The following is a 22,432-nucleotide window of genomic DNA, read 5'->3' on the forward strand; positions in this document are numbered from 1 at the left end:
AGCAAAAATACCTCCTTTTGCATAAAGACATTTACACTACATTTCTTTGACCTAAGTAGAAGGAGCATGGAAAAGTGTTTAATAAGGGGATTCTGGCATCAAAATAGCTCTGTCAATAATAGCTGCATGACCTGGGGCAAGTTGCTTCACCTTTCAGATTTTCCCTATCAGTAAAACGGGAGTAATGATAGTGCCAAACTTAGGGTTGTTTTGAAAAATAAATGAAATAATGTATGTACTTCATGTGAAGTAATTCCTTAGTGTTTACTACATATAAAGGAAATGCATTTAAAATTTTGACATACATTAATTGAAAAGTTACTTAAATGAGTTATGTAGCATAAATTATATTTATGATTATTTCTTATAGAAAAAAGTTAGTGATACTTAAATTCTACTTCTTTAGGAGAACTAAATTTCATGAATATCTCCCATTGTGAAAGATATTGACATTCTTTGTTGAATTACTACTATGCTGGCAGAATACTTATAATCTTACCACTGGTTAGTAATATAAAAATATAGCATGCTGTTTAGAAACTAAAGGATCATTATTCTTTGCTACATGGCTAGAGAGTTGCAACCAGCCTAAATACCATGTTAATTTATATACACATTTGTACGAAGTTTATTCACTCTTACTAATATTAACTAAATTTTAATTGCTTTCTAGTGACAGCTCAACTTCCAGGAGCAGGTGGCTACTCAGGAGGAAAGATTATCTTCATTGATACAGAAAATACTTTGTAACCCTTTTATTTAAACAAGTTGCTAACATAATAGTGAGATATAGTACTGTTACTATAAAAGAGAATCCGTTTGAAATATGTCATTTTGTGATCACCCTGTAAACCAGCAATAATGAGAAAAGCCAAGGGAAAACAGTTGCTAGTTGAGTTCGCAAATCACTTTTTCCCCCTGAAATTTTTATTTTATTTTATTTTATTTTTTTATTGAAGTATAGTTGACTTACAATGTTGTGTTAGTTTCAGGTGTACAGCAAAGTGATCCAGTTTTATATACATATATATATGTGTGTGTATATATATATATATATATATATATATATTCTTTTTCAGATTCTTTTTCCCTTATAGGTTATTAGGTTATTACAAAATATTGAGTATAGTTCCCTGTGCTATACAGTAGGCAGTAGGTCCTTGTTGCTTATCTATTTTATATATATTAGTGTGTATATGTTAATCCCAAACTCCTAATTTATCCCTCCCCACCACTCTTTCCACTTTGGTAACCATAAGTTTGTTTTCTATGTTCAAATCACCTTTTTTCATAGTTTTTTTTAAATTTATTAATTTAATTTATTAATTTATTTATTTTTGGCTGTGTTGGGTCTTCGTTGCTACGCGTGGGCTTTTCTCTAGTTGCGGCGAACGGAGGCTACTCTTTGTTGCGGTGCACGGGCTTCTCATTGCAGTGGCTTCTCTTGTTGCAGAGCACAGGCTCTAGGTCGTGGGCTTCAGTAGTCGTGGCATGCGGGCTCAGTAGTTGTGGCTCGCGGGCTCTAGAGAGCAAGCTCAGTAGTTGTTGCGCACGGGCTTAGTTGCTCCGCGGCATGTGGGACCTTCCCGGACCAGGGCTCGAACCCGTGTCCCCTGCACTGGCAGGCTGATTCTTAACCACTGCGCCACCAGGGAAGTCCCTCAAATCACCCTTTTTTAAAAAAGGTTTCACTTCTCCAAATGGGTTTGGTATAAAATTGACAAAACAAATACATGAGAGGAAATTATATCCTATTTGTTTTTAATTCTCTTACTTCTCCAAAGATTTAACTTAATAGCTAGAAGATTATTGACTCACTCAAAGTCATGGTCTCAAATAAAGGAAAAGGTCTGAATTGAACAAAAATACAGAAGGAAAAAGAGAAGAACCTGTTTGGGTAACAAAAAGAATTGCAGTTTTATTGAAGTGTAAGTTATTTCAGAAAGCAAGACTGGAAATGTGGGTCTTAGACCTGAAGGGCCTTGAAGCTGGAAGATGGGTGTAAATTGGATTCTTTTGCAATATTCTAGACAAGTAATGAGATTTGATGACTGTATTTGGTAGACAAAGGAAAGAGAGTCTTGGGAAACCACTCTTAAGTTTGTCTAGATACTAGGAGAATAATGATGACAGAATTGGGAAGATCATGTTTCAGAGAAAAGGTAATGTTTCATTTTAATATGTCGAATATGAGGTACAGAGGGACATCCATATGGCAGTTGGAAATGTTGGACTCAGCTTGAGAAAGGGGTAGGGCCAAGGATATGGATGGAATAGCCAGGGGGAGGCAAGAGAACTTACATAGAGAGAAGAGAAGAGAACTGAGAACATAACTTTGGGGTGTGCCTATGTCTAGGAAGAGGGACTAAAAAGACGAATCAGTAGAGACAGACAAAGTAAGAGGATATCTGGTTGTGGATGCTAAGCATAAGGAAAGTTTCAAGAAGAAAATGGTAGTCAGTGATGTTCCACAGAGAGAGAGAGAGAGAGAGAGAGAGAGAGAGAAGGTGCAAACTGAAAAAGATCACTGAGGTTTGCAGTTAAGGAGTCCAAGAGGCCATTTGCAGTAAAGTAAGATGATGGAAGCTTGTTGCAAATAAACAGTAAGGAATTGAGGCAGTGTGTGATTAGCCAATAAATAGAAGAAATACGGTAGTTTGAGGAGATATCAGGTTCAGAGGACATTCTTTTTAACAATAGGACTGTAGGAAGAGGCGCCCAGCTGGAGTTCAGCTAGTTTCAGAAACAGTTGATTAAGGATGGTTCTTGAGAAGGAGGAATTGTTCTTGCAGAATAGCTGCCACTGTTTTGGCAATTTGGATTTTATCAAGAATGGCTGAAAGAAACAGTTAGGAGCCAGGTCATATGCAAGAGGGAATAGGGAGGAACAGCTGGGAGGAGCAAGAACATGCAGGAGCCTGAGTGGAATGTTCTCACTCTTTCAGTGTCTCTTACATGTATACTGCTCTCTCTTGGTACTTTTCTTTTTATGTGTTTATATTTTGCCTACATAATTATGTTTTACACTTACCTATGGCATAGATTATCTTATGACCCTTAAATCCTCCCCAGTGCCTTGCACTGGTAATTGGTTAATATGGTAACCGATTCCATATGGGAATCAATTAATAAACATTTGTATATTGATTTGAACTTCCCTTCAGCATAAGCCCAACTTTTACATTCCTGGTTACATAGTCACCCGGCTTTGTAAAAACTGACAAAGTGAAAAACATTTTTTATTGCCTCTTCCAATTCCTTGTCTTCTTTGATTTGTCCACCAAAAACATCTACTGGGTATACTCAGCAGCAATAGAAGATTTAAGTGGCTGTCACTAAAGCTCTGAAGAAAACATATATAGTGCTGTAGGACAGAGATGGCTGGGAAATCCTAAAGACAATTCAATTCAGTGTTTACTGAACTAGTTCCAAGTGTCACAAATAAGATTAAAAATGGTCCTTACTTTACAGTTACTTATAGTATGATCAGTATTATACAAATACTGTAAACAAAGTGAAATTAGACAACAGACGTGCATTTTATTTTATCTTACTTCACTTTAGAGAATATTATAGACATATTGTTAGGATCACCAAAGACCTATAAAGAATGTTTATTACTCCTTTATAGTCTAGATAGGTATAAGTGATTATTAGCATCTTCCAGAATACCTTTTCAGGTACACTGAATTTGCCCCCCTATGAATTTACTAATTTCAAAATGCTAACACAACTCCTTTAGAAGAAAGTGGATTTTAAAGCCTAAATAAACCAGAAACTATCTGATAATAATTCCCTTCTGGACCCTTGAAGTTACTTTTTTGACTCTTTGGTTTATGTAGTCAAATTTATCATTTGTTGGCAACACGTGGTTAGTGATATATTAAACTATTTCATGTTGAACAAGTGAGGAATATGAAGAGTGAATTAATTCACTTTGAACTGACTTGAATTATAATTCAGTGATATTATCTTCCTAGACTAGGTCTATGTTTATTGAACTGAGAACAACAGAGATTCACAAATCTTAGTTTCTAGTTTTTCTCTTGGAACTGACTTGCTGCATAATCCTGAGTCATTTGCCTAATCTCTGTTTGTCAGTGTCCTCCTTTGTAAAATGTAATAGAGACCATAACAACTAGCTTCCAAGGTTATTGTTTAGATAATTTAATATTTAAATTCATTACTGTCTCATTATTTCTATCACTGTTATCACTACCTAAGGTATTCATTAATTGAGGCACTTATGAAAAACAAAGTCTGATATAGATTTTAAGTGATTATTAGTATCCTCCAGAATACCTTTGCAGGTACCGTGTTTTCCCTCTCTTTGATACACTTGCTTACAGTATTATTTTTTGTAGTTGTTGTCTAAACTTTTTGGAATTGATTTATTGAATCCTTAATCCTGGCATACTCCAGCCGTCCAGATCGCCTTCGGGACATTGCTGATCGCTTCAGTGTAGACCATGATGCAGTCCTGGACAATGTACTTTATGCACGTGCATATACTAGTAAGAGCCCCATGCAATTGGATGCTTAAGCTGTTTTAAGGTTGGCAGCACTGATTTATTATTTGAGTGATGCTTACAACATTTGGACACTATTCTTTTCTCTTTATATTTTACTTTTCTCTAAATTTATTTAGTCAGTCCACAAATTTTATCATTTGGTAAGTCCTTAAACATCGAAATGCTCTCAAATTATTTCTTATTCTTTGTCTTTGAAATGGAGGTAACATTCTTTTTGGATAAGGTAGCATTTGGTATGTATGCTAAGGCAGAATATGAAATCATATTTAATAAAGTCATAAATAATTAAGAAAATCCTTCAAGGACTCTCTTTTGCCTGACTCCCAAGAACATACATGATCTTAGCCTCTGCTTCTTCTAGTTTTTATAACATTTTCCCACTGCATTTCCCACCAGGTGAACATCAGATGGAGCTACTTGATTATGTAGCAGCAAAGTTCCATGAAGAAGCTGGCATCTTCAAACTATTGGTACGAGCTTTTAAATATTGCTCAATCTAGAACTATTTAGCATATTATCTTTCTTCTATTGATTCCAACTCAAATTAACTTCTTCCCTCCATTTCCAAATGCATTATTTATTTTTACATTAATCCTACACAGATCATTGATTCAATAATGGCACTTTTCCGAGTGGATTTCAGTGGTCGTGGGGAGTTGGCTGAACGGCAGCAAAAACTGGCCCAGATGTTGTCACGACTCCAAAAAATCTCAGAAGGTAGATTTTTTCCTTAATTTTTTAAAATTAAATTTATTTATTTATCTATCTTTGGCTGCGTTGCTTGTGCAGGCTTTCTCTAGTTGCGGCGAACAGGGGTTACTCTTTTTTTTTTTTTTTTGGCTGCATTGGGTCTTCACTGCTGTGCGCTGGCTTTCTCTAGGTGCGGTGAACAGGGGCTACTCTTTGTTGCGGTGCGCAGGCTTCTCATTGCAGTGGCTTCTCTTGTTGTGGAGCACGGGCTCTAGGCGTGCTGGCTTCAGTAGTTGTGGCACATGGGCTCAGTAGTTGTGGCTCGCGGGGTCCAGAGCACAGGCTTAGTAGTTGTGGCACACGGGCTTAGTTGCTCTGCAGCATGTGCGATCTTCCTGGACGAGGGCTCGAACCCATGTCCCCTGCCTTGGCAGGCGGATTCTTAACCACTGCGCCACCAGGAAAGTCCCTCAGAAGGTAGATTTTTAAAATAAACGGTGATATCAGATTAGCACCTGTGACTGTTTGCTAAGTAGGTTTTTCAGAGAAGCTCAGAATAATGTCAGGAGGCAATCCATTTTTTAAAAATAAAATTTCCTTCATGGGAATACAACTCTTTTTTTAAACCAAAAATACTGATTCTAATACAATAAGGTACCTGAATAATATAACAATAATAACTTTAATTTATGATATCAATGAAAAAACAGGAATGTAATCTTGTTCATCAAAAATTCGTGGCAGGGCTTCCCTGGTGGCGCAGTGGTTGGGAGTCCGCCTGCTGATGCATGGGACGCGGGTTCATGCCCCCGTCCGGGAGGATCCCACATGCCGCAGAGCGGCTGGGCCCGTGAGCCATGGCCGCTGGGCCTGCGCGTCCGGAGCCTGTGCCTCGCAGCGGGAGGGGCCACAGCAGTGAGAGGCCCGCGTAACGCAAAAAAAAAAAAAAAAAAAAAAAAAAAAATTCATGGCACAGTATTTCTAAACTCTGAAATCTAAGTAATGAACTTTTAATATTCACACTGTCATTCTCTTAGTTTCTTAATTTTATTTCTTGATGCAGAATATAATGTGGCCGTGTTTGTGACCAATCAAATGACTGCTGACCCAGGAGCAACTATGACGTAAGCCCTAATATTCTGCTTTTGTATTTCACAAAAGTTAATATCAAAAGGGTTAGAGTGTAGAATAGGAAATAATTCCAAAATCATCAGCCTTGATGTGGACACAGATATGTCACAAAACACTTTTTGCACAGTGCATATTACTTCATAATTGCAAATATCATTTATTTGTTATCCAGATCTATTTTTCTCTAGTTTTTTTATAAAACAAAGCAATAGTTTACTATTTTCAGAGATATTTTGGGTTCCTTTTTGTCTAGGACTAAAAGGATATTGGAGAACAATAAGAAAAAGATCTTAGGGAAATAAAAACTTATATTCCAGATACATGAATGGTTTCTAATGCACTGATAAGCTGTTAGCCTACAAACAAAAAAAGCAGGCTCTCTACAGGATATACATGAGATATATATTTAATTTATATATTTATTATATTATATAAATATAATATATTTAATTTACAGGATATATATGAGATATATTTATGAGTCTCATATATTTATAAGAGACTTGCTATGAAAGAAGTCTCCTGTTTGGAGAAACAGAATTTCACTCCACACTAGGCATATTCAGAATTTGTTGAAGTAGTTGTGCGCATAACATACATATTGATGGCTCTGCTTGAAAGATGGCAGGGAATAGAAAGACAAGGAGATGGTGGTGTGATGAATTGGGAGATTGGGATTGACATATGTATAAAATGGATAACTAATAAGAACCTGCTGTATAAAAAAATAAATAAAATTAAATAAAAAAAAAAAGAAAGACAAGGAGAGCGGAAGTAGTATAGTGAAACAGAAAGTTCGAAGAAGGACTTCCCTGGTGGTCCAGTGGTAGAGGCTCCGTGCTCCTAATGCAGTGGGCCCGGGTTCGATCCCTGGTCAGGGAACTAGATCCTGCATGCCACAATTAAAAGATCCCACAAGCCTCAACTAAAGAAAAAAAAGATCCTGCATGCCACAACTAAGACCCGGCACAGCCAAATAAATAAATAAATAAATATTAAAAAAAGAAAAAAGGGCTTCCCGGTGGCGCAGTGGTTGAGAATCTGCCTGCCAATGCAGGGGACACGGGTTCGAGCCCTGGTCTGGGAAGATCCCACATGCCGCGGAGCAACTGGGCCCGTGAGCCACAATGACTGAGCCTGCGCATCTGGAGCCTGTGCTCTGCAACAAGAGAGGCCGTGACAGTGAGAGGCCCGCGCACCGCGATGAAGAGTGGCCCCCGCTTGCCACAACTAGAGAAAGCCCTCACACAGAAACGAAGACCCAACACAGCAATAAATAAATAAATTTAAAAAAAAAAAGAAAAAAAAAACAGAAAGAAAATTCAAAGAAAGTTCAGTCGCCACCATCAAGAGTTTTGAGCATTATGTATCTGAATAAGCAGTCAAAATAGCCCTGAATCTATGTACTGCTTTTTTTTTTTTTTCTGCCATACGCGGGCCTCTCACTGTTGTGGCCTCTCCCATTGTGGAGCGCAGGCTCCAGACGCTCAGGCTCAGCGGCCATGGCTCACGGGCCTAGCCACTCCGCAGCATGTGGGATCTTACCGGACCGGGGCACGAACCCGTGTCCCCTGCATCAGCAGGCGGACTCTCAACCACTGCGCCACCAAGGAAGGCCCTGTACTGTTTTTTTAAAGTTCTTTTCAGCAACTTCTTATTTATAATAATTTTTAGCCAGAGAAAAGTTCCAAGACTAGCGTAATGAATCCACAATATCATGTGCCTAGTTTCATCAGTTGTTAACATTTTGCCACATTTTTTCCCTCTATGTGTTTGTGTGTGTGCATGTGTATGTGAAATCTCTCTATGTGCTACATACACACACATGCTCATATATGTAAAAGTGTATATGTTTTGTGAACCTTTTGAGAGTTATTTTCTCTAAACCAGTGAGAATTATTTGCAGACATCATGACACATCACTTCTTAGTACTTCAGCATATCTCTTCTAAGAACAAGAACATTCTTCTACATAACTACAACATAATTAGCACAGTCAGGGAATTTAACATTGGCGTACTATTTATCCAATACACAGTTATATTCAAGTGTCTCCAATTGTTCCAATAATATCCTTTGTAGTTTGGGGGGTTTCTTGTTTTGTTTTTGATTCAGGATCAGTTAAGGATCATGCATCCCATGTACTTGTCTTGTCTCTTTAGTTTCCTTTAACCAAAACAGCTCCTCAACCTTCGTTAGATTTTTGTGACACTGACTTTCTTTTTTGGTGGCACTGTGCAGCATGCAGGATCTTAGTTCGCCGACCAGGGATTGAACCCATGCCCACTGTATTGGGAGTGAGTGACATTTCTGAAGCACACAGGCCAACTGTTTTTCAGAATATCTCTCAATTTGGAGTTGATTTTTTTTTTTTTTTTTATAAATTTATTTATTTATTTTTGGCTGTGTTGAGTCTTCGTTTCTGTGCGAGGGCTTTCTCCAGTTGCGGCGAGCGGGGGCCACTCTTCATCGCGGTGCGCGGGCCTCTCACTGTCACGGCCTCTCCTGTTGCGGAGCACAGGCTCCAGACGCACAGGCTCAGTAGTTGTGGCACACGGGCTTAGTTGCTCCGCGGCATGTGGGATCTTCCCAGACCAGGGCTCGAACCCGTGTCCCCTGCATTGGCAGGCAGACTCCGAACCACTGCGCCACCAGGGAAGCCCCTGGAGTTGATTTTTTTCTCATTATTTAAAATGTTAAACACTTTTGGCAGGAAAACTACTAATATATAAGTAATGTTATGACCTTTTCCATATATCACATCAGGAGGCACACTGGCAGTTTGTCCCTTTATTAGTGATAAGTTTGATCATGTGATTAAGATGGTGTTCACAAGATTTCTCCATTGTAAAAGACCTTCTCCTGTTTGTAATTAATAAGTAATTTGTGGGGTGATACTTTGAGACTTGTGTAAATATCATGTTCTGCACCCAATGGATTTAATAATGTCCATTGGAGATTCTTGCTTAAATCATCACTCTGATGGTTGCAGTACAAAGTTCTGTTACTTTAAAACTGAGTCAGTACATCATTTGGTAGCAGATAAATCAGTCATTGACATATATATTAGAAGATATTTGATATGATATTCTAAATTATGTAAATTGTACTGAAATGAATGTATCTCTCTTTAGGCATTTTCTAAACTAAACCCTAAGAGTATTGCTGCATCTTCTGCAGTTTGCTATAGCTCTCAGTTTTCAATACGCTTTTATGATATTTTCTACTTAATTACAGGAGATTCCAATGTGAAAAGTATTAATTACATGAAAGGTTTTAAGCAAGGTTTTTTGTTTGTTTGTTTTTTGGGTTTTATTGGCTGCACCATGTGGCATGCAGGATCTTAGCTCCCCTACCAGGGATCAAACCCACACCCCCTCAGTGGAAGTACAGAGTCTTAACCACTGGATCGCCAGGGAAGTCCAAGCAAGTTAAAAAGATTGAGGAGGGGGAAATCAATCATTTATTCATTCAGTGTACATTTATTGAGAATCTACTATGTATCAAGGTTCTAGGAATTCACTAGTGAACAAGAGAGACTATGTGCCTTGCCTCCATTAGGAAAAAAATAAATGTTGTCCATTTAACTCAAAATTTTAAAGTCTTGGTAGGTCATGCATTGTCTGTAGTCCTTGAGTGGTTAAGGCAATATTCTCTGTTTTATAGGATGTCTTTCATATACGGGACATGAAGTACTTCACAAAGAGAATAATTTTAAACTGAAGAGAAATGGGAGATTTTTAAGGCTCGCTTTAAAAAGAGAAAATGACTCATTGGCTCAGAGGGAGGAAGTGGGTTGCATTCAAATAAAACAGTACAAGTTAAAGAGCAATGTTCTTTCTTCAGGTGTAGGGAGGGAACATTGAAGAGGCCAAAACTATCGATCTAGAGTTAGAAGACAAAGGAAGTCTGTGGAAATTAGGTCAGATAGGGTTCTTTTTCTTATATTTGTAGAAAGTTTCAAAAAGAGTAAAACCATTTTGAATTGACTCCAATAAGAGAAAAATAGAGAGGTGACAGAAAGGAAATAATTGCAGAAGTTCAAAGAGGGGAGGAGATTCATAATAAAATAAGCTAAGAAAAGAGCCGAAGAAGGTAACAAAGACTAGTATTTTTGCTGGGTGAATCTGCTTTGAAACAGCATCTCCTCCACCTAGCCAAGTTATACGGAAACAAATTTCACTATAATCAGTATATTCTAAAGTACATTATAACAATACAAATTAAATGCATGTGCTGTAAAGCACATAAATTGCCACAGCTAAATTAAAAAAGAAAACAGGACAGTTTTAAACTAAAGGATTTCAAATGCTATTAGAATCCTTCCCATAAAGGAAATATCTTTGTTTCTCAGTGTTAAGGAACTCCAAGCTGCAACTCCGCTGGAGCCTGTCAGAGAAATATCACTATAATTGGTATGAGTACCCAAGTACACTGACAATAATTGAGGCTTCCATCCCATGCATTATACTTGATGGCACATCGTATTAAAAAGGAACAAAATTATAGAGGCAAGGAGCTGCCATATGATACACCAGAGCAGTAACTCCTAGATGAGGCTTACAGATACAGATTTTAGAACTAGAATGAGCCAGTTGATGAAGGCCTGGAAATAAAGTCAAAGTATCAGCCTGTAAAGCTCCATACCACAGCAAAAATAAGATAAGCAACAAATAAGACCATGATGTTGCCCCCTACTTCATTTGTGTATTTGTTTCCCTAAAAGTCATCTTAGAACATTTGCAGTCTTGTAAATGTGCAGTTTATTCTTTAAGGATGTCACTTACTGATTCTACATCATTAGTATAAATTAAGAGGCAATATCGGGACTTCCCTGTTGGCACAGGGGTTAAGAATCTGCCTGCCAATGCAGGGGACACGGGTTTGAGCCCTGGTCCGGGAAGATCCCACATGCCGCAGAGCAGCTAAGCCCATATGCCACAACTACTGAGACTGCGCTCTAGAGCCCGCGAGCCACAACTACTGAAGCCCGCGTGCCTAGAGCCCGTGCTCCACAACAAGAGAGGCCACCGCAGTGAGAAGTCTGTGCACCGTAACAAAGAGTAGCCCCCGCTCACTGCAATTAGAGAAGCCCCCGCACAGCAACGAAAACCCAATGCAGCCAAAAATAAATAAATAAATAAATAAATAAATAATTTTTAAAAAGAGGCAATATGGTTAGAGCAAAAACATTAAACCAAAGTCATTAGCATGGTGACCTTGTGCAACATGTAAATTATTTGAATTTTACTTTCCTCTCCCTCAAAATTAAGAGCACTTATATTTATTAGTTGCTTAGCATGTGCCAAGTGCTTTCATGTATCATCTTATATAATTCTCATATCACCCCAACATAACTCAGCCTCCTAGACCTCCCTGGTCTATGAAGCCAGTCTCAGTATATTGCTATATCTCTCCCCAACCCCCCAACCGCCCCCCCAATTCTATCTTCAAAATATTGAAAAATGTATAGATTTTTCTGCATATTTTGGGAGGAAATGGGGGGTGGGGTTATTTAACAAAACTTCTTAAACATACTCTTTTTTTTTTAACCATCTCTTCTTTTTCACCAAAATTCTCTTTATCTTCCTCTAATCTCAAAACATCCTCCTCTCTCTTGGACATGGTTCACCCGGTCTTTCTCTCAATGGACCCCTTCTCAAAAATTCCATCTTTAAGCTTAACCCTTAGCAAGTCAAAAGTACCAGGAGTACCAATTGTCCCTCAAGTTTGCCCTTACCCAGACCCCTCAAGGTCTCCACTCCAACCAGTATTTAAGGTAGACACTATTATTATTCCTAATATATAAAGGAGGAAACAGAGGCTCAGAGTGCCTACTTGCTCAATCATACAGTTAAAAAACAGGAGTCAGAAAACAAACAAACAAACCAGGAGTCAGATTTTGAACCCAGGTTTCCTTGACTTCAAAGTTGATGCTCTTTTAGTCTCACTGTGCTATTCTTACTATCTCACTCCCAGAAAAATATCACCTGCCCTACCATCACCATAATCCTATACTCCCTGCACCCTAATTTGCAGTTGGAAGGTCAGGAGGTTCTGGGTCTTACTGTCAACAATGTAACAGGCTGTGTCCTGTTCAACCAGAGGGGGATAAATGAAACAATCTTTCTCGGCCCCTCTTTATTCCTAATATCCACCCCCATCTCTTCCTCCTTCTCATCATCTCCCCCATCCTCTGAGAAAAGGAGGAAAGAAGAGAAGATAATATAAAAGAAGGGGAAATAAGAGAGTAGGCTAAAGGAGGCATGTGGGTGGTTTTCTGAAGCTGTTTTTACTTGGTCAGAAATAGAAGTAAATTAAAGCCCTCTAAAAGAATGTGGAATGCTATTACACTTTATTGTACTTTACCTCAAGACTTGTTTATAACTGCTAGAATACTCAAGAAGTTCAAAGAAACTTGAAGAAATGCTTCATTTTTTTTTTTTTTCTGCGGTACGCGGGCCTCTCACAGTTGCGGCCTCTCCCGTTGCGGAGCACAGGCTCCGGACGCGCAGGCTCAGCGGCCATGGCTCATGGGCCTAGCCGCTCAGTGGCATGTGGGATATTCCCGGACTGGGGCACGAACCCGTGTCCCCTGCATTGGCAGGCGGACTCTCAACCAATGCGCCACCAGGGAAGCCCAAGAAATGTTTCTTGATTAACATGTCACTGAAAGAGGGTTTTAACTGAATCATTTAGTTAAATAATAATAGTTACCATTTATTGAGTATCTCTTATGTGCCAAGATTACTGAAAGGGTAAACCTAATGCTTTATAGATGACCTGGCACAGTTCCTGGCATGTAGTAGGCTCCCAATGAGTTAGATTAAATATATGTTGAATCTTCACAACAGCCCTAAAAAGTAAGGGGTTTTTTTTGTTCCCATTTTACAGTTAAAGAAACTGAGATTCATAAAGGTAAATAATTAGCCCAAGGTAACATAGATAATAAGTGAATCAGGATTAGGAAGGCAGATAATAATAATTGCAGTCACTGGGTTAATGCCTTACCTAAATTATTTCATTTTATTGTTACAACTACCATACCAGTTAGGTACAATTATTATCCTCCATTTAAAATGAAGAAACAGACACTTAGAATGATTAACAATTTTCCTGAGGTCATATGGCTGGCTGATAAGCCAAAATTTGAACCCAGGTCTAACTCGAAAGCTCTTACACCACTTTACACATTGAGGCTGTATGTGCCTGGGGAAAGGTTAGCATGCTGTCATATGAGACGCTTTGCGGGGATATATCCATTACCCTGGTGAGTTGATCAGTGTTCAGGGCCCTCAGCCTTACAGACAGAGATTTGATTTGGTCATCCTACTGAGCACAAATCCATTTCTCAGGGACAGAATCACATTAATCAAACTCATGAGACTCAACGAAAGATCAGAGGGCCAGTTTACCGATAAAGAAAAATGTAACTACATTTGAAGTTCTTATGACCAGGGCATTCTCTCCTTGTAGGCAGACCTCTATAGGAATCCAAATTTTAATCCAAAGCTATTTACTAAATATGGAATCCAAGCAAAGGGAAATAATTAGATGAGTTAGAAGTGTCTGCCACATAGTAAGGACTCAGTAAATCTTGGTTGTGAATGTTATTGTTAATAGCCAACCACACTGGGGCGGGGAGCGGGGTGGACCATGAATCTCCTAAACTTATATGAAAATTTTTGTATGTGTACATATGTGCATTTTTCTGGGGGAGAGTCTATATCTTTTATTAAATTATCAAAGTGTTAGTGACGTACAGGAAAAGTCAAGAGCCATAAATTCTACATGAAATTCTACACAGAATCCTGAACACTTTGATGGAGCAAGTAAAATTTGAATTGGCTTGATATTCTCCCAGAGCTAAGGCTGTTATGCTATGTTGCAATTTATTTTAATTAAGTATAACCTCTTACATTATGAGTCACTTTTTAGGACTTTTTTCTCCCCATATTATCTTTCCTATATGATTTCTTAGCACTTTTGCAGATCCTATCATTTATTTCTTATTTAGTTCATTCAAAATCAACTCCCTTTGGAAACGACATTCTTTTTTTTTAAATTTATTTAATTTATTTTTATTTTTGGCTGTGTTGGGTCTTCGTTGCTGCGTGTGGGCTTTCTCTAGTTGCGGCGAGCGGGGGCTACTCATCGTCGTGGTGCGCGGGCTTCTCACCGCAGTGGCTTCTCTTGTTGCAGACCATGGGCTCTAGGTGCACGGGCTTCAGTAGTTGTGGCACGTGGGCTCAGTAGTTGTGGCTCGTGGGTTCTTGAGCGCAGGCTCAGTAGCTGTGGCACACGGTCTTAGTTGCTCCGCGGCATGCGGGATCTTCCCGGACCAGGGCTCGAACCCGTGTCCCCTGCATTGGCAGGCAGATTCTTAACCACTGCCCCACCAGGGAAGTCCGGAAACGACATTCTTAACACTCAGGCTCTTCACCTGGAGTAATCAATGACAGGCAGTAGTACCTATTCTCTTTTGTGCATAGGGTACCACACTGGTAATAACAAACAATACTTTGCTAAGAAAAAAACATAGCCATACAGCTAAAACCTACAGATTCCTGCTCTTCCTTAGATTATCTGTAAGGGGGTGGAGGTGGGGAGGATTACTTCAATTAGGGGGAAATCCTGTCTCCTTTTACATTTCCCTTTCTGTCAGAACACCCTTTAAAAGTTCCTTGAATTACAGCTTCTTTGAAGATATATCACAAATCTGTGTCTAAAGAGATCTAATTTGGAGGAAACCCAAATTGTCTTCTCTTCCCTTATCCATTCAACAAGAGTTATTGAGTGTCTTTTATATTATAGGTACTTTTCTAGGCACTGGAGTTACTAAAATGAATAAGGATTTAGAGTATAGTTGGGGAATGAGACCCATGAATTAAACATTATAATGTAGTGTGCTTTAATAGAGTTATATACATAGTGAGATGAGAGGACAGGGGAGGTAGGCTCTATTCTGTTTCAGGGTATCAGGCATGGTTTTCAAGAAGGGATGACACTTGATGGGTGAGTAGGAGCTAAATGAGCAAACACAATAGGAAAGGGGCTTTTACTTCAGAGATGACTGAGTTTATAAAGGCATTAAGGTATAAGAGGACTTGCTGAAATAAGAAAAAATAAAAGCTTGAGGAGAAAGAATGAGTACAGCTGTAGATAAGTACAGTGGGCCCTTCGTATCCATAGGTTCCACATCCATGAATTCAACCAACCTAGGATCAAAAATAATCAGAATTAAAAAATCCAGAAAGTTCCAAAAAGCAAAATTTGAATTTGCCATGCTCTAGCAGCTATTTACATAGAATTTAAGTTGTATTTACAGCTATTTATGTAGCATTTACATTGTATTAGGTATTATAAGTAATCTAGAGATGATTTAAAGTATATGGGAGGACACAATATTGTAAATCAACTATACTTCAATAAAAAAATTTTTTTAATTAAAAAAATAAAAATAAAGTGTATGGGAGGATGTGTATAGGTTACATGCAAATACCACACCATTTTATATAAAGGACTTGAGCATTCGTGAATTTTGGTATCCATGGTTGGGAGGTGGGTTCTGGAACGGATCCCCCTATGGATACCGAGGGAGGACTGTATGTAGGTAGCAGACAAAAAGAAGCAGAAGTTGAGGGACTGTCTTCCTGAGAGCCCTCCTTTTCTTTGTGAAGAAGCAGGCAATGTCATCCAAAGTTAGGGAAAAGAACAGAAAAGAGCACTTAAGGAGACTACTGAAAGTTTGGTAAAGGGGTGGTGAGGTTAACCATATAGAAGAATTACTAGGCAATATGGAGAGACCATCTGTGAGAAGCATTAACATAGCTGTTAAAACTTCTCTCTGACCACTTAGCGAACCCCGACTCTCCTTTCTTGTCTCCTCTTCATAGCAGTTTCTAACTGGTCTACCTGCTGTGGGGGCACCTATCTTTCTATTGCCTAATATTCTCCTTGGTATTTTTGTAACTTCTATGTCTTAAGTACAAAAAATATTTTTGAGCACCCACTGTGTGGCTGGTTGCTACAGAGCTGGATACAATGTCATCTGCCCTTAAAGAGCTTAGTGATAGGTAATAGGCGAGGGATTGAGGGGGAATATAATATGTAAATAATAATAGCACTAAAGGCAGGACATGAAAAATGCACTAAAGAAGCATAAATACAGTGTTTGCAAGTTCAGAGCTCACAGCCCAGCTGAGAATATCATCAGGCCCTCAAGCCCATCTATGTAGAACATAGGATTCTTTTAAGACCTTGAAAACCACCTGTAATGGAGGGTAACCTGGAAGGTTTAGAGTTATTCCATTAAAAAGAGTGGCATTGATCTGTAAGCATTATAGAGACAATTCATCTCTAGCTATTTCATCCAACTGAAAGGGCTTCATTGCTTTACTACCCTTTCAGCTGTCTGAGTAAAGCAACCTATCTTCTGACTTCTTAACTCCTGTCAGTCTCACCTGCCTGGTTGCTACTTTCTTGATAGTGGTTCACTCCAAAACTAACTCTGTTCTTGTTCTCACGTTGGACCTGCTGAATCAATCAATCCTATCCAACCCCAGCCAGCTGGTCCTAACCTGTGAGCCATTTAATCAAGCAGCAGTTTATTTTTTATTTTTTTCAATTGTTTGACTCTGCAAAAATCAGAAGGCACTAACGGACAGCCAACCAACCCATCCCCATGGTGCCCTGAGTGAAGACAAGTCAGCTTAGATATATGATGTAGTAAAATCCCACCACCTAAGACTCTAAGCAGTGAAATGAACAGCCATCAAAAGGCAGCAGTTTGGGACTTCCCTGGCAGTCCAGTGGTTAAGACTCCGCACTTCCACACAGGAGGTGTGGTTTCGATCCCCAATCAGGGAACTAAGATCCCATGTGCTGCGAGGAGTGGCCCAAATAAATAAAAAATAAAATAAAATAAAATAAAAGCAGCAGTTTATATTAGCAGACTCCTTTCCCAGAGAGCTTCATATCCCCATTAACCTACAATCTTTTTAGCCTCGTGTCAATCAGCCACATCGTCACTACACCAAGCCTCATGCTTACAGCAAACATAATCCTGAACTTCATGGAGCAAGCAGAATTTGAAATGACTTGCAACTGAATTCTCCCAAAGCTGAGGCTATTATGCTATACCAAAATTTATTTTGATCAAGTGTAACCTGTTAATTTAAATTCAGTTCTATTTACTGATGATTTTGAAGCTTAAATTTTCTTCTGCATCAAAGGAGATGATCCTGTGGTTCTCCTTCATTCTATTGATATGGTATATTACAATGATGATTTTCCTATGTTGAACCACTCTTGCATTCCTAGAATAAACACTACTTGGTCATGGTCTATAATCCTTTTGATATATTGCTGGATTCGGTTTGCTAGTATTTTGCGGAGGCTTTTTGCACCTAGGCTTTTTAGAAGGGCTTACTATATTAGGTTTATTAAGAACCTTTCACTTCTTACCAAGTGAGTGTTAGTCCCCTAGGGAGTATATCTCTCAAGAGTGTCAATATCTGTAACTACCTTGCAATCATAATATATTTTTGAATTGATAAGATCATAGTAAGAGTTCATCTTTTCTGTATCCTATTTTAGAAGAATAAACTTTAGACATCAGCAATAAAGATATTTCTGAGATTCTTCTCACCTCAAATTCATAACCAGTACAACACTGAAGGCTTCCAATGTACAGTTAATGAATAAGAAGGAGGTTCTCAATCTGCTCTCATTTACATCATAGCATCATGAGGGAGGGTTGGGTATTACTTATTCATTAGACTAGAATAGTGGTTGGCACACAGTAAGCCATTAATAAATACTTCTGATACATGAATGAATGAATAAATTCAATCTTTGTATTTTGTAAAGAAAAATTGCTTAACCCAGAGATTTATCCTAAAACAGTGAGTAGTGTTTTATTTGTGTTTTTGTTTGTTTGTTTGTTTGTTTTACGGTACGCGGGACTCTCACTGTTGTGGCCTCTCCCGCTGCGGAGCACAGGCTCCGGACGCGCAGGCTCAGCGGCCATGGCTCACGGGCCCAGCCGCTCCGTAGCATGTGGGATCTTCCCAGAGGGGCACGAACCCGTGTCCCCTGCATCGGCAGGCGGACTCTCAACCACTGCACCACCAGGGAAGCACCTGTGTTTTTTATTTTTAAAAAATCAAACAAAACATGAACCATTTATCATAGAAATCTCAGAAGCCTGAACTGGGTGGCAATGGGGTACATAGCAGCTCCAAACCTAGCCCATTCCCTGGTTTATGAACAAGCCTCTGCTTGTTTAGAACGCAAACCTACTCTGTCCCCTGCCATACTCCACAGAAAAGTTGCCTTGTAATTGCAGGTAGTACTGTATATAGTCCATATGATGAAACCTGAAAAGGTGTTTTATTAATTCAGTTTTCAGGCAGACCCCAAAAAACCCATCGGGGGACACATTCTGGCTCATGCTTCAACAACAAGAATAAGCTTGCGAAAGGGAAGAGGAGAGCTGAGAATTGCCAAGATTTATGACAGGTAAATATTTCTTATCTTAATCAGATTCTTGTGCATATGGTATTATATAGAATTGCCTCTCCTGAGAGGCTATGATTATTCCACTGGCAGATACTACATGTTTGAATTTCCTTCTCAAAAAGTATTCAATTCATTGGGAAGTCCCTACTACATACTGGGTTCTAGGGATTCGGGGATCTTGTTGACAAATTGACTTGGTCTCTGACCTTCCAAATCTTACAGTGAAGCTAGAAAATGAAATAATTGATTCCAGTTGAAGTGAGGAAAATACAGGAAAAGTACAGCATGTGATAGGGATGTTCTTCTTTCTTTCTGCCAGTTTTCTTTTCAGGTTTCAGTTTAAACATCACTTCCTCAAGGAACCTTTCCCTGACCCTTACATTCTAAGCTAATACTCTATATTACACCTTTTACTCTTTCACAGTACTTTACTTATTTAATTAACAGTTATAAGCTTAGATTTTACCAGCAACAAACCTAAAGCGATTTGAATTGGGGAGGCATTACCCACCCCTTCCTGAGCGTTGCTGCTGACCCTTCTCTGTGGACCTCCCCCATTTTTGCCCATCTGTTGTGTTTATCTCTGAGGGGTTGGCAGGGGAGGGTACCCCCACCTTCCCTGCAGCTGTTCCTCAGGAGTCATGACTTTGACTGGGTCTAGAAAGGTTGAGCTGGAAGGGGTGGCCCCTGGTCACTTTCTGAGCACATGTCTCAGAGACCTGGGGCTGGTGGGAGCACTGCTGGAGCTGGATTTCAACACATAGGGTGCCGCTGGGCCAGCTGGTAGGGTTGCTGGGCTCCAGGCCTCTAGCTCCAGCTGTTGCAGACCTAGGCCCCTCTCTGACCCGAGAAAGCTCCTTGGGCCCTTGAAGCTGATAAACCAAGAGAGTAAGGAAACATTCTTTTAGAGTGAGAAAGCTAATGTTTCTGCCACTTAGAGATAAACTGCAAAACTAGAGCCTGGCATGGGGCTGGGGCTAAAGATTTTTCTCGAACTTTTCAAGATTTGCAAGTATGCAGCTTGGAAGGAGGCTGGTGGTTTTACTGTTAAAAAAGCAATAGCGTGGCTTTTCCTATAAGGCTTGCATAGTACTTCTTACCCCTCTCCTGTCTCCCCCTGCAAAGGTGGTGCTGGAATGTTCTGGAAGGTCTTGTCAACTTCAGCTTCTCCTGTGGAAACTGAAGCCATTGGGGTTTTCTGTCCAAATTCAAAAGGAGTCATACGTGTGTGTGTGTGTGTGTGTGTGCATATATGTAGATGTACATATATACACATACACTCATTTTATATATATGTATGTAAATGCAAGTATTATATATATACATATATATATATACATGTGCAAATATATGAATAAACTTTGACAACATAATTGATGTACATGGTAAAAAATAAATAAAATCAAACAGTACAAAAAAAAGAGTTATAAGCTTAATAAGTTTTTACAGAGAAACCTATTACATATCAGCTGTTCTAGATTCTGGGGATAGAGCAGTGAACAAAACAAAAAGACAAGGCCCTGCCCTCATGGAACTTACATTCCATTGGTAATGATTTATGTAATAAATGTCATCCCCACTAGACAGTAAATACCCTGAGGACAGAAATACTATTCTCTTGCTTACCACTGTATTCTTAGTTCCTCAGACATAATAGATGTATTTGTGACTGACTGATTAGCCAATCCTGGCAACAAGGTAAAGATTTGTAATAACTCTTTACCCTAGGGAGGGAAAAATCAGCCAAAAAGGAATCAGATGAGCTCTTAATCTGGTTTTGGCTATGAATCACAGGACTTACTATATATTGTCATTGAAAAATATTAAATAATCAGTTCCCCCCTCTACCTGGTTTTTATTCAGACCATTCTGCTTTTCATCATCAGTTCCTGTAGAAGACTGTGATACACATATGCAAGTGCTATGCTTTGTGGAGCTTCAGCAATCTCTAGAAATTTGTTACAAATGTTCTTTGTTGAATTAAGTAGATAGTAGGATTGTTCCATATTTTTACTAAAATTTCTTGGTCTATATCTTGGACAGATTGCTGTGCTTAGAACTTTCCCAAACATTTTTCACTCTGAATTGTAATCAGCTGATTACATGTACATCTCCCTCACTACAGGGACTGAGTCTGGTTCACTAATGTCCCCAACACCTAGCATGGTCCTTGGCACATAGTAAGAGCTCAATAACTATTTGTTGAATTAATAAATGAATGAATTCCATCTACATGTTCAATCATTTGTATATTTAATCAAGTCCTCCAAACTTTTAGGAACAAATAACCCCTGCAGTTTTTACAGTCCTAAGAGAACACTAGGGTTCTGCAGTCTCAACAAAGGATAATTAAAATTATCATAGAAGTTAGTCATGTCAACTTTCCATAAATCTGAATAAAAATAGCAAAACTAGATCAGAACTTAAAATGTGAAAACTTACTTTGCTGTGCATCTTGTACTGCCTTCTTTCTGGTCCCTAAAGATTTCTCACAAAGAATTCTCCTTGACTTTAGAAAAAACTTTTTGGTAGAGAAGATCATGATGCTAAAAATGATAGCTAACACTTACTGAGTGGCTACTATGTGCTAGGCCTGTGCCAAGTGCTTTATTTATTTACTTTTTCATTGTTTTTAAGGACAACCTTAAGAGATAGAGATTATTATCCCCATTTACACATGAGGAAACCAAGGCCCTAAGTAGTTAGGTAACCACTGCCTCTCTACAGTCTATTTTAAACACAGAAGCCAGAATGATCCTTTGTAACACCAAGTCAGAGCATATCTATCCTCTCTTTAAAACACTCCTATGGGGCTTCCCTGGTGGCACAGTGGTTGAGAGTCCGCCTGCCGATGCAGGGGACACGGATTCGTGCCCCAGTCCGGGAAGATCCCACATGCCGCGGAGCGGCTAGGCCCCGTGAGCCATGGCCGCTGAGCCTGCGCGTCCGGAGCCTGTGCTCCGCAACGGGAGAGGACACAACAGTGAGAGGCCCGTGTACCGCAAAAAAAAACAAAAAACAAAAAACCCCCACTCCTATGGCTCCCCATCTTAACTCAGAATAAAAGCCCATGTCTCTTCACTGGTTTACAGAGCACTACATGAATGGCCCTATTCTTATTCCTCCTGCTTTCCCCCTTGCTCACCGTGCTTCACACTCAGTGGGCACCTTGATATTCTAGAAACATGCCAGTCACACTCCTCCCTTAGGGCCTCGCCTCTGTGATTATTGCTCTCCCTGCCTGGAATAAGCTTCCCCCACATAGCCCTCTTTCTGGCTATCTCCCTCACCTCCTTCAAGTCTTTGATCAAATGTTACCTTCTCAACAAAATGCCTATCTTGATCTCCCTATTTAAAATTGCAGCTAGCCTTGTCCCAGTTTCCATACTTCCAATCTCCCTTATCCAACTCTATTTTTTTCTTTCCCTATAGCACTTATTTTCTAACATATCACATATTTATTTATTTATTATGTCCATTATTTATTGTCTGTCTGTCCTTCCCCCAAGTATAAGTTCCACAAGGCCAGAGATCTTTGTCTATTTTTTTCACATACG

General features: G+C 39.2%; 1 protein-coding gene across 2 annotated transcripts in view; it reads left to right on the plus strand.

The window, feature by feature from the left end:
• Positions 1–22,432, plus strand: part of DMC1 (DNA meiotic recombinase 1) — a 42,940-nt gene that overhangs the window by 14,508 nt on the left and 6,000 nt on the right. The window contains exons 8-13 of one of the 2 annotated variants that reach the window (XM_081248906.1): positions 674–746; positions 4,423–4,514; positions 4,929–5,002; positions 5,135–5,249; positions 6,286–6,346; positions 18,759–18,875. In XM_081248906.1, coding sequence (XP_081105032.1) covers positions 674–746; positions 4,423–4,514; positions 4,929–5,002; positions 5,135–5,249; positions 6,286–6,346; positions 18,759–18,875 — 532 coding nt within the window. The remainder of the gene's footprint in view (positions 1–673; positions 747–4,422; positions 4,515–4,928; positions 5,003–5,134; positions 5,250–6,285; positions 6,347–18,758; positions 18,876–22,432) is intronic. The other variant, XM_081248907.1, reaches the window with a different exon arrangement.

Source organism: Mesoplodon bidens, assembly GCF_964165515.1.
Source record: "Mesoplodon bidens genome assembly, chromosome: 11".
Taxonomy (NCBI): domain Eukaryota; kingdom Metazoa; phylum Chordata; class Mammalia; order Artiodactyla; family Ziphiidae; genus Mesoplodon; species Mesoplodon bidens.